The following is a 16,264-nucleotide window of genomic DNA, read 5'->3' as shown; positions in this document are numbered from 1 at the left end:
TATTTTACATTTATTGCTAGGTGAGTCAATTATATTATAACATTATAACAGCAGCCACAAGATATGAGACAACATGTAGTCTTATAAAAAAAATTGCATATACGTGAATGTATTTCACCCTTACAATCACAGGTGACTTGCATATCTTTAGTGAACTTCATTCACGGCCCTTTCCGGAAATAATACACATTCATAAACACTAGGTTTCAAATTGGTGTGAACAGTTATGCAGAATATTAAAACCATTCTTCAGCTACATTTTATGAATTTTACACACTCATAAGTATTTATACTATGGTATTTATTATTTTAACGTGGGTAACGCCCAAAATGTACCAGAAACCTTTCTAACAGAGCAAGGTGCAATTCCTGCCTCAAAGAGTTTAGATTATATTGGTAGCCATGATGCAACAAGTGAAAGCCATCATTGATGAGGGAAAGAGGAGGATAAGCACATGAGGTTTTTACAGAAATATAGTCATGAGGTCACTTAGTTGTTAAGGACATCTTGTTATAAGATACGTTCACTGTTATTCACCAAACTCCCTCTCTAATCTCACCACCATCCCTCTATTATCCCTTATGGATTTTCTATATTGCAAAATTGTAATGTGTTGGAACATAATTTTTAACAGTTGAATTAGTTGACATGATGCTTCTGACCACATCCGAGTGGTCTGTCTAGACCAGGACAAATGGTTTTTAGCTTCATATCAGCTGACTGATCATGAATCACACTTAGCTGACCAGATGATGATTCTGAATACAATTTGTCCACTTAGATGTGGTCAGAATCATGTCAGCTAACTCATTTGTTCACAATCATTTTCAAACACTATACAATTCTGCAATGGAGGTAAGTCCTTGTAAAGCAAAATGCCCCCTTACCCAACTACCCTCCACAATCTCCCTCAAAACACTATCTGACCTTTTTTCCCCATGGTCCTCCTCAACCAACACACCCTTTACTATCCAACCCTCCTGCTGCTCCATTTTAATATACAGTCAGCTGCATAATGTAATACTTGGCACTTCTATACATATTTTCATCTACTAAGGTCAAAGTGTTTTATTAGTATTATTTAACTAGAGGGACACTCTGGTCAAACTTGGTCCTAAATTTAGGTTTTGTAAAAACCCATCTTTAGAAACCCTAGCAGCAACAGAAATATTTCCAGGAATTTTTACAATTTAATTCCAATGGCAACAGTTTTTGTAATTGTTTTAATACCCATTTCCCTGAAATGTCTGCAACCCATACACTGCAGCATTGTGCTAGAACAGGAGAGTAAAAGGGACTACAAACTGAGCTCATAAACAGAAGTGAAATTGACAGGACTATTTTCCAAAGTCAAAAGTGTGGAAAGTAAACAAACAGCAAAAATTATGAGAACTCAGTCCAGTTTTAAAATTTAAGCTAAAAACATTATTTCTAATACACACAGGAGATACTTTCCAAAAAAATATGGGCCATGATTTTCAAAAATGGCTAGTGGTTTTGGGTGCCCAGCCTGAGAGATCCCTTCAAAGGACCTGAAGCTCAAAAAGTGCTAAGAACCCACCTTCTGAAAATCAGATCCCTTTAAAGGCACCTCAAATGAGCCCCCCAAAATGGAGCCAACCAGACTTACCAGTCACGTTGGAAAAAATCTTGGCTTTGAATTTTAATCTGACAGCTCCATAGAGAGCGTGAGGCTTGGGAAAACTATCAACCAACACAGGGGATCTGCAACTTTAACCAGTGACCTGAGAGGTGGGAAGGGAAGAGCTCTAACAAATTTCAGATGGGGGAATAAGAGTTTAACTGAGGGCCTCCCCCCACTTCCCAACCCCTTCCGTGCCCCCGCCCCCCAATGCACTGGAAGAATAATGGGGACAGGGGATGTTTGCACGGAGTCCCCAGATCTTTCATCCCCTTTCCCCCCCTCGGCGGGGGGGGGGTCTCCGGGCCGCCCTTTGGAAGGGGAACCAGGCACCTCGGCTCCCCCACGTGAAGGGGGGGGACCCGGCATTGTGCGCAGCCCGCACCGGGAGCGCTAACAATAAAGGGGCGGGCGGAGAGGCTGCGCCCCAGTGGAGACGTGGATGTGGGTCCCCCCCCTAAACCCGTGGGGGGGGACAGAGACCCCTTCCCATTTCTCCTCCCCCCTCCCACCCGCCCTACCTCTATCTTGTCCACGCTCCGGGCGCAGCCCACCACCTTCATGCCGTGCTGCACCAGCGCCCGGGCCACGGCCGCCCCGATGCCCACCGAGGCGCCGGTCACCAGCGCCACTCGGCCCTTCCAGCGCTCCATGGCCCCGGGCTCGCTCCCCCGCGGCACCGCCGCCCTGCGCCCGGCCGAGCCGCCTTCCCCCCGCCGGCACGGGCACAGGAGCCCAGCCAACCTCCTGCCCGAGGAGGATGAATCCTTCCCCGCCCCTCCCTCGCCCGTCTCTCCTCCCTCCCCTTCTCCAAGCCCAGCCTCTCCCCCGCCTCTTCCATAGTCAGCAGCATCCCCCCACCACCCGCCTGCCATGCACTGAGTTTCTTCGCCCTCAGCTAGGGTGACCAGACAGCAAGTGTGAAAAATTGGGACAGGGGGTGAGGGGGTTATAGGAGCCTATATAAGAAAAAGACCCAAAAATCAGGACTGTCCCTATAAAATCGAGACATCTGGTCACCCTAGCGCCGCTGCTACCCGAGGAGGGGAGAGAGGAGGCCACACAGAGCCGGCTGAGCCCCTCCGGACTCAGTGCACACCATGCAGGGAGGGAGAGTTCAAATGAAATCCCCGTGGAATATATTATTTATATAGCAGGAGCTCTGAAGAGCCTCAGTCATAAACCGAGAGCCCAGGTGGTAGGGTGACCAGATGTCCTGATTTTATAGGGACAGAGCAGAGAGTTGGGGCTTTTTTAAACAGTGTCTCCTATTCCCCCACACCTCAGTCCCGATTTTTCACACTTGATATCTGGTCACCCGATGTTGGACACACGCAGAAGAAATTGAGGGTCTCTACCGCAAAGGGAGGATAAACTAAATGTCTCCTTTGCTTTTCTTTCTGATTGTGTTTATCTATGAATGTGTAAGGCACTCCTGCATCAGAGCCCCCGTCAGCACTCAGATAAACAATGAGGGAAGGCAAAGCAGATGAGACAAATCCATTAAATTCTTTGGGGGCTGGGACTGGCTTTTTTTTGTTGCATTTGTACAATGCCTAACAACACAGTGGGGTCCTGGTGCATGAGTGGCCCGCCTTGGTGCTACCACAATGCAGATAATAGAGTATAATCAGTAAGAAATAGGGTGACCAGACAGCAAATGTGAAAAATCAGGGCAGGGGGTAAGGGGTAATAGGAGCCTATATAAAGAAAAAGACCCAAACTTCAGGACTGTCCCTATAAAATCAGGACATCTGGTCACCCTCATACGATACAGTAGAACCTCAGAGTTATGAACTGAGCAGTCAACCACACGCCTCATTTAGAGCTGGACGGACACAATCAGGCAGAAGCAGACCCAAAAAAAAAAAGCACAAATACAGTACAATATTGTGTTAAACAAACTACTAACAAAAATAAAGGGAAAGCAGCATTTTTCTTCTACATAGTAAAGTTTCAAAGCTGTATTAAGTCAATGTTCAGTTGTAAACTTTTGAAAGAACCATAACATTTTGTTCAGAGCGACGAACAAACTCCATTCCCAAGGTGTTCATAACTCGGAGGTTCTACTGTAGCTACGTTAAACAGAAGAGAGAGAGGGGTGGTTTAGGCATCCCACTGAGAATCCAGAATTCATGGTTCTGGTCCTAGCTTCGCTAAAGACTGGCTGTATGAGCCTGGGCACGTCACTTCAAGGAGTTAGACAGCTGGCTCATAGGATATCCCAGCCTTCATTTCTTTGTGCCTCGGCTCCCCATCTGTAAACCTGGGATAATAAAACACTTCTTTTCTCTCACCTTGTCTGTCTTGTCTATTTAGACTGTAACCTCTTCAGAGCAGGGACTCTCTGAAATTGTAATTGTTGCTGTACGTACATAAGTCCCCAATCTTGGAGGGGGCTTCCAGGGCTACCCTAATAGAATAAGGATGGTTTTAGGGTTAAGGCACAGGACAGAGTCAGGACAGCTGGGTTGTAGTCTCAGCTCTGCCTCAGCCTGGCTGCATGACCCTGTACCACTCATTTAACCTCTCTGTGCCTCAGAATCCACACCTGTCAAATAGGGATAACACTTCCCTGCCTCACAGGGGAAAGGGGGTTCTCAGGATAAATTCACTAATATTTGTGAAGAGCTCAACGTTACAGGCATTGTAGAAATGCCTCTAAATAAAAAGGGATAGACGCCGGTATACACGCTGCTATTTATTTTGATTTATACAATGCTCCTATTACAAAAAAAAAAAAAAAAAAAAATCTACATCGATGGGGAGAGGGAAAATCAATAATTTAAAACACAGACTATATTAGTGTCAAACTCTCACTGCTCAAAAACGGCGACCTACAGAACTGAGGGCCTGATTCTACACCCAAGGAGCTTTTGTATCCATGGAAGCAACACTGGGCTCTGTGATTACCTAGTTCAAAGAAAGAGCCTGATTCTTAAGTACCGTTGGCTTCAGCACCTCAGCATTTCACCCAAAGACCTGGATACATAGATGAGCTTTGCACCCAGGGTTCTGTAGCCTACTTCCTCCAAGAGTCTGACGAAGCCTGACTGTGTTATTCCGGCAGCAGGCCTTGTAGGTTTACCTGGAGGCGACTGAGGGTTCGAGTTTTATTTGTGAGCTGAAGGGAATTTCTGAGAGGTCTGTTTTGCCACTTGCAGTGCTTTGTACATGCAGCTAAAGATTAGGAGAGGTTCATATTTAACAATATATTATGTAACAAATAAATACGAGTCTTCAGACTCTGTGTCCCTTTACACGGAATAAAAACAATAGGTCAACTAGGCGGGAATAATAACCAGTCAACTTGCTACCAACCTCTTGTCCTTTGGAAAACAGCCCTTTGCTACTTTTAAACCAACTTTTAAGCTAATGCTTGAGCAAATAGATGAACCTTGCCTTTGTTGAATGAATGGAAGGAGGTGAGGATGGCTTAGTCAAAGCCAGTCCAAGGGTCATCAGGAACATGCAGTCAATAGACATGGGTCTATTCTGTCCATAATTCCCTCTTCTCCATCAGGCTGACACTGCTCAGGAGAGGAAAAAGCACAAAGGGAAGGAACACAGGAGGCAGAGGAAGGCAACACTTGTAGCAACATTCTCTTGCAATAGAATGAGATGCCTTCATGAGAAGTGGGGGCAATGAGACCCTCATGATGGCATGGGGGAGTTTCATGAAGACTTGGAGAAGTGAATTGGGTCTGGCAGCAATGGGGAGTTAGGAACTTAGCCCCTTGTGGCTAAACATCAGGATTGAAATACCTAGTCTCTCTGGGACTGAAAGTTTAAATTCCAGCAGCGTGGACTCAGCCCATTGCTTAGAAGGTAGATTAACTGGGTACCAGGCAGCGTAGAGGGAAGATTTGCTCTTCTCTGCATGGATAGCAAAGATCCCCTGGCATCTCTTGTAAGTGCAGAGATTCACATCAGTGTTCTTAACCGACATTTTCCCCTCTACACCATTGTTGAATTAGTTGGTTGCCACCCTCAACCCCACAGATGACTGCATTTCCATGGTGCTATAAGTATATAATTTGCAAAGTGCTTTGTGATCTTTGAGCTCAAAAGGGGCTATAAAATGTGAGATATTTATATAGATCATCTACCAGACTAACTCCAGATAGAAAAAAAAAAAACAATGGGAATACCATTCTTTTTAACACAACTGTAGGACATTGGGAGGAACCAGCAAACGCCAGTACATTTACAGATTAGAAAAAAAAAACAAACTACATTCAACTGGAGGGTTTGGTAAAGGCCAACGATAGCAACAATAAATGGGGAGAGAATCAAGTCTGTGTGTAGGACAGAGTATTTCATCCAAAATGACAGTCTGTACCATGTATCTGGGGACAGTTAAAGGTGACTGTCAAGCATTTTTAAAAAAAAGAAATAGTTTTATATTTGTTTCACTCCTCCTTCAACCCAGTTCTTCCCTGTTTTCACTCCCAGTGCTGCAGCCACTAGACTGAGGACTGTTTGTCGATCATCCGAAGAAGTGAGGTTTTAACTCACGAAAGCTTATGCCCAAATAAATCTGTTAGTCTTTAAGGTGCCACCAGACTCCTTGTTGTTTTTGTAGATACAGACTAACACGGCTACCCCCTGATGTTTGTCGATCAATGCCTTAAGGAGGCCCATTGCCCCAATCTCCCTCAAAGACCAAGTCTGTTGCTACCAGTGATGAGCATGGGTTGGATAGATAGGTTAGGCTACATAAACTAAAATGTTATCTTCTACAGAGTTTGCCACTTCAGCCTTACATGGAACTTTTAAAATCAGACCTTTTATTTGTTTGGCAAAACGATCACTCAGTCCAGTCAAATGGAACTGAAAATTCACCCAACAGCTTTGATGGGCAAACAGATGAAGACATGGCTACCTCGTCTTCTAGCATTATTTATTTGCATTATAGTAGTGCCTTGAGGACCCAGCCAAGATCAGAACACCATTGTGGTAGTCTTTGTACACGCACATAGCAAGTCCTGTCTGAGAAGCTTAATGGCTAAACAGACACAGGATTGGAGGGAATAGAAAGGGATCATCACCACCAGTTTACAGAAAGGGAACTGAGATACAGAGAGATAGTGACTTGCCAGAAGTGCCAACTGAATCCAGATCCAGTCCAGCGCCTTAACCGCAAAGCCGTCCTTCCTTCACTTTGACTTCTTGTTTTAACTTGAGTCAGCAAACACCTTTTTTTTTCTGGCTTAGGTAGGCAACAGTCAGCTTCTCCGCCTCAAGTGATAAGTCTCAGGAGTGCAGGTCCTAAAGTCTGAAACAAATCAAGTGCCCATTAAATGGAACACGTTCGATTTATTCCCGCAAAGTGCTCAAAAATCACATTATGAATAAGGAAAATCTGGAGAGTCAAAGGGAAACTGTAATTATGGCTTTTGAGTGAGCCTTGTCAGCCTTCCAAGGTGAGGCAGTAGAGAGGTTCTTAAGTTAGTCTTGAGAACTTGAGCCTCATAGTGTTAGGGCTGAATTTTCAGAGGTGCTGAATGATGATCACAACAGGAGATGGGAGTACTCAGCATTTCTGAAAGTCAGGCAAAAAATGCCCTGGAGGCCATCTGCCCTTCCCACTAACCCACCCCTTGGAAGCTGTAGGTTTCTCTTTTTGCCTACCATGCTTATTATTTGTACTGCAGTAACACAGAGGGCCCAGGGAGATCAAGGTCCCATTCTGCTAGTCAGTGCATATACAGAGACATAAGAAGAGACAGCCTCTGCCCCAAAGAGATTACAGTCTAAACAGACAAGACAGATAAAAGGTGGGAGAGAAAACAAAGGTGCAGAAAACTGGAATGACTAGCCCAAGGTCACACAGCCCGTCAGTGAGTCAGGAATAAAACTTAGGTAGCCTTCGTTCCAGGTCCAGTGCCCTATCCACTAAATCATGCTTGGATTATCCCTGTGATTTTGAATGTACAGTATCTATAAGGCTTGAAATGTATAGAAAAATCTGAGGAAAAACTGGGTAAGGTTGGCATTTAAATTTTCTTCCAATCAATTAAGTATTTCTGAGAGAGAGAGAGAGAGAGAGAGAGAGACACTGACTCTCCTTTAGAAGGAATGTATTTGTACCAGACAACTGATGTCACAAATGATGTCATTTTGCAGTGATATGGTTAATTCAACTTCTGAGCTGAGCAATCAAGCCTCCAATGACTACTTGTTACTATTTCTACAGCACTTACGCCCCTTTGAACACATAAGAGAACAAAGTCATGCCCCCAGGATCTTTAAAGTTAAGGGCCCAATCCCAAAAGATGTAGGTCAATCCTTAGTACTCTTTGAGCTCAGTGAGGGTTGAGGGCACTCAACAGCTCGCAGGAGTTGCCCAGCGCTTCCCAGGATAAAGCCCTAAATAAATAACCTCAGCAATGCAAGCTGTATGAAGGGAACATCTGCAAGGGATATGAAATCTTTAAAGAAAACTGCTTACAATTCACAAGTCTGGAAAAGGGGCCTTAAGGCAGCGACACTTGCAGTGACACTCATGCAAAACAGAAGCAGCACATGTTGTCACTGGGACTAGCTAAGCCTTACTTAGTTTCAGACACTGACTAGAATATAAAATGATCAGGCTGTGTAAACCTTAACAGAAAGAAAAAGCCCGGTAGGACACAAGGCAACCAGCAATACCCAGGAGATTGACAATAATGGGCCAGATCCTCCTGCTGTCAATAAAAGTTTGTCAGTGGGTCCTCGACTGGGCCAAATTCATCCCTGCCCGTAACTCTGTTGATTTGGCACCAGGAATGAATTTGTTGCATGGTGGAAGTGATAGTAGTTTAAGGAAGTTCATTTACAAGCTAATCACTATGGCAGGTGCTTTTGAATTCAGAGAATATAGTTCTGTACAAAATGAATGTACAGTACAGGAACCATCATCAACTTCAAGGGCAACTTCCCCCAAAAAGTCAGAAAGCTTTTGCCATGAAGATAAGGGAGTTGTGTAAAATACAGTAAACTGAGTAGGATTTCACTTACATGCTGATAGTTACAGGAATAACGATGGTGGAACTGTCTTACTTGTCAACCATGCTTCCATTGAAATCAATGGACATTTCACCATTCACTTAACTGGGATCAAGATCTGGACCTTAATTTGGTCCACAGCAAAATCAGAAGCTACATTGTACTTAGTACCAGGAAATGACCTAATTATGATAAATACAAATTGATGGTGCACCTGGGGTCACGGGATAATTATAGCAGCAGTGTCTTGTGTGCTATAATTAGAACTGTGCCTGTGTTTCCATTTTAAGTTCAGCTTCATGGGATTTAAACAGTCACACTGGACTGGAACTTCACATACAGACGCTGCTTGAAAAAAAAAATTTACACAATTAAAGAGAAATCATGTGACTGTTTTTGCAGCAAACAGACAAAACAACCACCAGGCTAAATTTGAAGTGTAATTCTAATGAAAGCAGATGAGTTACAAAAGGAATGAATATAGCCCAATATAATCAAAGTTTTCAAGATGACCTTTCCATTCTTTTTTGGGGCACTGGGACATGGATGATGGGATTAAAAAAAAAATTATGGGGATTTCAGTGCTTTTGAAGTTACAAAAACAAACACTTCACTACTGCAGAGAAGTTAACATTTTTCACAACCTTTTTTGTTTTGTTTTGTTTTTTTAAACTACATAATTACATGGACTCCTGTGTACAAACGACTAAATTGAAAGGTTCCAAAGCCAAGATGCTGATGGAGTGTTACAAAAATCTACTACCCCACCTCTTGAACCTGTTGGAGTTATTCTGGATGAAACCACATGGACGCACATGATAGAGCTTATCAGAAGGTTGAACCAACTGATGAGTGTTAAACTGTGTTGGAAAGAGGTAACTAACCATATAGTAAGTGTGCTGAGCCTGAAAAGGAAAGCGCTCAGAAAGAAGATAAGTTACATGGACTAGTTTTGTAATTATACATTAATCAATTAGGTGGGGGGAACCCTGCCTAATTACATATTTAACTGAGACAAGGAAGCATCCAAAGGGGTCCCTGAGCCTTGCAGATAAATAACAGGGATATTTGCAGCTGAGTTTTGCTGTAATCCTGTTTATCCAGAGACACGCCTAATATGCTTGAGTAGCGGAGTTGGCTTGTTTCGATCCTTACACATTGTGACTAACTAGATACAGGTTCCCCAACAACAGAGCTGCTGCAGGTGTCTGCCCATATTGCTTGTGGGTGCCAGGTGTAGGTAACATATTTGGATGCAGAGGGGCCCATTACCTTAATGTGTAGAACAAACGAGGGCCCCCAATCCTGGAAAGATTTATCAGTGCGCTGAACTTTACACACTGACTAGCCCCATTAGAGAGTGTGAAGTTAAGCCGATGCAGAAGACTGTTGTGAATAGACAATTAATGAACCAAAAGCACCTGATGACCAGGAAAACTGGGAGGTTTCCATGCAAATCCCTTTGGTTTGGGCTTTGATGACTGGAAATAAAGAAGACTTCAAGGAGCCTTTTACCTTGCTGACTTTCCTGTGCTGTTTACTTTGTTGTCCATGAATGCAGAGCTGGCTAGCTTGTGAAAATATCTCCCTTCTTCACCTTCCTCACATCATAGAATTGTAGAAATAATAGATGAAAAAGCTCCCTTATGTCATCCAGTTCATGTCCCTGCCAATGCAGGATGGTTCCTTAGTGCACATTTACTAGCAAGTTGTCCAGTCTGGTTTACATGTTTCAAGCAAAGGGGCTTACAACACCTCCTTGTGGAATTATCAGATCAGTCTACCATGGGCAGAACTTTTCCTGATATTCAGCCTAAGCTTTCCTTTAACATCACCCCACTTCTCCTAATCATACTCCATTTTATTATCTCAAATAATTCTAATAGGGTTAGGTATGACACTCAGAATAGTTTAATGATATTGATGGCACACAATATAATTTAAAAACTGGAAATTCATACACACAGACCAGCTTTTAAGTAAAATATGATGGTGACAGAGTGAAACCAAGAAAATTTAGCCAACTCAGAAGAGTACCAACATTCTCCAAAACCTAAGCCTAAAGTGGATTCTAAGAGGCATCTTAATCTAAAAAGGAAAAGTGCTGCCTCTTTGAAATTTGGAAGCCTTTAAAATTGATTGGGCACCAAACTAACCTGTATGCACTCCAATACATTGCAGGTGTTGAAAAAGCAGTTTTCAGACATTTTTACAAATTCACTCAATTTAGGAAGCATCCCAGAAGACTAGGAAAAGGCAGTCTAATATTAGTGCATGTGGGGGTGGTTGTTTGTGTGAGATCTTTTTTGATAGGCCTATGGGAGCCACTGATGGAGCCAAATCACCACAAGCCCTATGTCAGCCCTATAAATTCCTGCCATCCAGAGGCAACTTCCCTCTCTCCCCCATCATCGCCTTGAAAAATATATTTGTGTGTATTCAGGTTCTTGCAGAGAACAAGTGCATAGTCCTACTCAACAGTGGAACATCTGGCCTAGGTCATATAATTTTAAAGGTAAAATGCAGGGACAGAGACAGTAGGGTATTACAGAAAACTTCCATTAATTTCAGTTGTGAGAAAGTCTGGGGGGGGGAAATATTTCATAAGATCAAATGGGAAAAATGTTCACAGGATAAGCAAAGCTTAATCAAGGACTGTCAGCTTCCTTCATAAGCAATGAAGATCATGTTTTAATAATTTGTAGAAATTCTTAGGAGGAAACTGCTGAATAAAAACAGCTGATACAAAAAGACAGGATATTTGATTTTATGAAAGAAGAGGAAAGGTGGTCTGTCAGACCAGATACCATTTTACACAATGTTTGGAAAAATAGGAGTGTTATGTTCTCAACCACATTTTAGAAATCATGAAGGCAGAGACCCTCTGGACACTCTTTACACCCCAGACAAATGGACAGGTCTTAGATTAGAAAACTAGATGCAAATAAATGGGCAAGTAATTTTAACCTAAAGACAATACACACAGATGAAGGGCCTGAATTTGAAAGGTGCTGAGCACTTGTAACTCCTAATCTGATCTTCCAATAAAATAAAACTAAAAACCACGATCATAACGTCTTCAGCAGCAGTGCAGAAATATTATAGTACACTGACGACTCAGTATGTGGCAAGGACCATACACTAGTATCAGGGTCATTGTATGCAGAAGTCTATAGGTCAAAATCTGTAATTTCTCATTCACTATGGGTACACGTTATTTCTGCAAAAGCAACATTAATCATGCACGTATAGTCCAGCTAGATATAGATGGCCCAATACAGGGCACAGGATCTAAAAACTAGAACCTGAGTCAAATTTTAGCTGCAAGTCTGTCTTTCCTCTAGGCTGAGGGTAATCATTTTTCAGGGTTTCAGGTCTATGTTTATTAAGAAAATATATGGCCCATGCTCCCGGATCAGAATTCATGCAACAGTGGAGGGAAGTTAACAACGCCACAGAATTCTTCTACCCTGGACACCCCTGCTGGATGTAACTTCTCTTGCAGATAGATAAATTTTCCTGCCAGCAAATACACGAAATACTCAGCGAGTCCATCTGGTGTTACTCTTTTCCAAAGCAGGAAAATAGAATGCCCAAATACTCCCCTTCAAGATTTATCTACCAACTACAATCTTTAGCTTTCTGTTCAAAATCATCAGAAGCAGCCACCTGCTATGGGACCACTGAGAACAAAACAAAACACCAACCAGATTTTAAATAGATGCTTTCCTTCCACCTTCACTATCTAAAGTGCTGTTTGGCTTCCATTTTTTTAATTGGTTTAAAATTTATTTCCATTTTCAACATACAAGAATGAAATTATAGAAGTCTGTAGAAAACTAACAAATCCTATAGCAACATCCAAGAGTCATAAGTGTAGTATTCAGCATTTCACTGAAGTATGAAGATACCAAGTTTAAATTTTGGGGGATGGGGGGTATATAGATTTATATATAAAGTAGCACTTCTTTAGCTCATTTGAGAGGACAGGGAACTAAAAGAGCTCTCTTCCCTGAAAAGAAGAAGTATCCTTAGTGTTTTTCAACAAATGCAACATGAAACCAGAAAAGCGCCATCAAGTGGACATTAGTGCTAAGTGCACATAGTCCTTTGGTTTGTCTTTTTTTAGCATAAAAAAGGAGCTGAAAAAAAATCATGGATTTGACATACCAAAAAAACAGAAGTCTTGAAACAGTGGTTTAAAAAAACCAAAAACCAAAAAAAAAAAACTTAAGAGATTTCTTACTATTTCAAAGGAGGTGCTCTAAAAAAGAGAAGGTGACACTTTTTACAAGGGCATGTTATTAGAGCAGTGTGAACTTTTTTGGACAAATTTTTTTTTTTTTTGGTGAATAAACTGAGCGCAATTTCCAGAGGAATGAGATTACTCACAAATTTCCATCTAATTCCGTGAATAGTTTCAGGGTCTTTTTAAATGATTTTTTTCTAAGTCATGTTTCAACATTTTTTAAATGCAATGTTTTGACTTTTTGAAATGTTTTTTTGACATTTAGCTAGATTAAAAACAAAAAAGCATAGCACATACAAAAACAAAAAATATATCCTTTGGGGCTGAATGAGAGGTTTTGTTCAACCCAGAACAATAGAGTTAGTTTGGGTTGAACAAAATGTTTAATTCAACCTGAAATGAATTTCTCTGTTTTTTATTTCATCAAGTAACCCCCCAACCCCCAAGTCTATTTTGGGTGAAGCTGAACCAAAAATGGCCACACCAAATAAATAAATAAATAAAAAAATAAAATTTGTTCAGCTCTACACATCCTGTCCATTTTGTTCTCCAGACGTATTGTCCCTTTATATAGCCCTTCATAAAAAAGGCAAGCATCTATTTTCGTACAGCCCACCTCTGCAAGTCCTTGATGTGTAGAATGCTCTACCCAAATAATTCTACATTACAAACTTGATTATTCAAATTCTGGGGTAAGTGAGACTGAGTCTGCCTAACTAAAAGTTTTGGTTAATAATGGAATTTTTCATGCAAGTAATTGTATTGTGAACTCCATCAAATAGATGTCAAAGGAACATGACCAGGTTTCAGACAGTTGGAGTTCTAGATAATTGTGTTACATTGTATGCTGATGAAGAGCTGTGTCGCTCAAAAGCTTGTCTTTCACCAACAGAAGTTGGTCCAATAAAAGATTATTTTACCCACCTTGTCTCTCTGATATCTGGTACCAACATGTCTATAAACAACACTGCAAACTTTAGGCACATGAATCACAGTTGCCCTGATAAAGAATGGTTACTTACAAACTTATAACAACTGTGATCCTTCAAGATGTGTTGTCCGTATGAATCCTGCTGTAAGTGAGCATCCTCTCCATGCAGGAGATCAGATTCTTTTATTGAGCAGTGTTTTTGGGACTGCACATATGCTATGCATGCCCACACCCCTACCTGAGGATATAAAGCAATGAATGGCCAACGACCCTTTTCTTTCACCAATACAGAATCAAGACTATAGGACTCCACAGTAGCAGGGAAGAAGAGTGGGTTGTTAAAATTCATTGTCTAGGTATACTTAATTCTGTCTCTCCATGTGGGCAGATGAACTAGTTGACTTCTTGAGGTCCCTTTCAGTCCCACGTTGTTATGATTCTATGGTTGTTCATTTGTGCCCCATTTACCCACTGATCCAGGTTGTTCTGCATCAGTGATCCATCATTATTTACCATTCCTCCAATCGTGTCATCTGCAAACTTTATCAATGATTGTTTTCTTTCAGGTTATTAATAACAGTGAAAAATAGCATAGGGCCTAGAACAGATTACTAGTAGAAAATGGGACCCTAATAGAAATAACTGACAATGAAGATTCCCTATTTACCATTCCATTAAGACTCATCCGTGGCCAGTTTTTAACCCACCTAACATGTACCATGTTGCTGTTGTGAAATAACTGATTTAACACTCCCATGTTACAAGTCAAACAGATGATCCACAAAAATGGTTTCAGTAGTCACATAGAGAAGTAAGTCTTAATTAGCTATTTCTTTGTACTTGCATAAAACAGTTGCATTCAGCTATGTGGTTTGGCTATGCTTGAAAGTGATATTTTTACTATATTTAAGTTATACATTAGTATTTTACTTTTAATTAGTGAAAGGAACTAGGGCAAGAAAAGATTCCCTCCCAGCCTCTTCCCATTCCAGCCAAAAAATGCAACTTTGCTCTAGACTTCAGACATATGAACCTGCTTTGTAAAAGCAAAGAGAGGCAACCTGCTCTTACTGATTACTACAGCATCTCTATTTCTGAAGTCTCTAATCAACAGAAATAAGAGGTGGAAGCCGAGAGAGAAAAACTTTATGCCAATCCAAAAACATCAACTTTTATGGTAGAGGACTTCAATTCAAAGATGTGTAAAGACACTAATCACTTGCATCTCTTCCCTAGCAAAGGTAGTTGCGTCACAAGCAATTTGATTATTGGCTACAGAAAGTTTTGGATATTCTTTTGATTAGATTGTTCCTTCCTGCTTACTTAGTAGGCCAGCAGCATGATCAGAGATCTACCTGTATTCTTCATCAGAGATTTAGTCTTACTAAATATAGATTTTTCCAAGTTAACCAGCAAAAGAACTATTTCCACATTAAGCAAGAACATGTGTTCAAGACCACCACATTTTATCAAATCAGTGTTTTTTGAATATTTCTACAAAAATGAAGTGACTCTGAATCAGTGGAGTGCAAGCCAATTTCATTGTATAAAATATAAATGTGGAAGCTTCTGCTCTAAGTACCAACAATTTTAAGTGAGTTTTGCGTGTTGCTTAATTTGTGCGCTTTGGTTTTTTTTTTTTTTTTTTTTATAAAGCTACTTCCCTTAGCCCCATCCCATGACGTACACGGCTGATTCCATGGCCTGCATACAGTCTTTGGAAAATGCACTGCCATTAACACCAAGTTCTGAGTGAAGTACAAGGTAAAAGCAGGATACAACTGGCTACAATCAGTCATAAAGAGGATCGTTCCCGACTTTAACACCAGTTGTACCAATTTACTCCAGCTGAATTTAGCCTACTGCACACAACCTGTGTAATCCACGTCTACCTAGAATCAGAAGGCTAATTATTTTTCATGCTGGTATACATCTCCCACCCCTCCTATCCTCAGTACTGAACAAATAATCCCATGAGATTAATAGGCTGAAACATTATATGTTACTGTATTTTTAAACTAACCAAGGCTGACTGTACATTTGTACAAAAGCACCAATATTCATCTACTCAAAACAGTCTTCCAGGCTTCCACCAGCCAAGACACCCACCACTCCAGTAAGCAACCTTCCAGGTGTGTTGAAATACTGTCTGCTTTTCATTTGTTCAAATGAAGCTTCCAGTCTGTTTTGTGAGGGAAGGAGGGAAATAAGGAAGAGACGCTGGGATACTACTCATCAGTACCAGCATTTGTCTTGGGGAAGCTAATGACTTGGCTTTCAGACACAGCATTGAATCAGTTTGTATGGAAAAGGGTTGTAGGTCAACTCAACTCAGTTCTGCTATCAAAACCTACAAACAGGGACTGATGGTACAGTAGTTTAGCTGCACTGAAAAGACTTGGTAATACTTATATCCACAATGTTATGAAAAGTAGAAACATCTAAACCAAC

At 41.3% G+C, this 16,264-nt stretch overlaps 1 protein-coding gene across 1 annotated transcript in view; it reads right to left on the bottom strand.

The window, feature by feature from the left end:
* The window catches only part of DHRS11 (dehydrogenase/reductase 11), a 74,579-nt gene extending 72,174 nt beyond the window's left edge, over positions 1–2,405 (bottom strand). Inside the window, exon 1 of the mRNA XM_054008545.1 lies at positions 2,165–2,405. Within this exon, the coding sequence (XP_053864520.1) occupies positions 2,165–2,296 (132 nt within the window). The 5' untranslated portion in view covers positions 2,297–2,405. The remainder of the gene's footprint in view (positions 1–2,164) is intronic.
* Between the last annotated feature and the right edge of the window lie 13,859 nt (positions 2,406–16,264).

The sequence above is a fragment of the Malaclemys terrapin genome, chromosome 18 (assembly GCF_027887155.1).
Source record: "Malaclemys terrapin pileata isolate rMalTer1 chromosome 18, rMalTer1.hap1, whole genome shotgun sequence".
Lineage (NCBI taxonomy): Eukaryota > Metazoa > Chordata > Testudines > Emydidae > Malaclemys > Malaclemys terrapin.
Note: the sequence above shows the minus strand (reverse complement) of the source record. Positions and strands in the feature narration are given on the sequence as shown.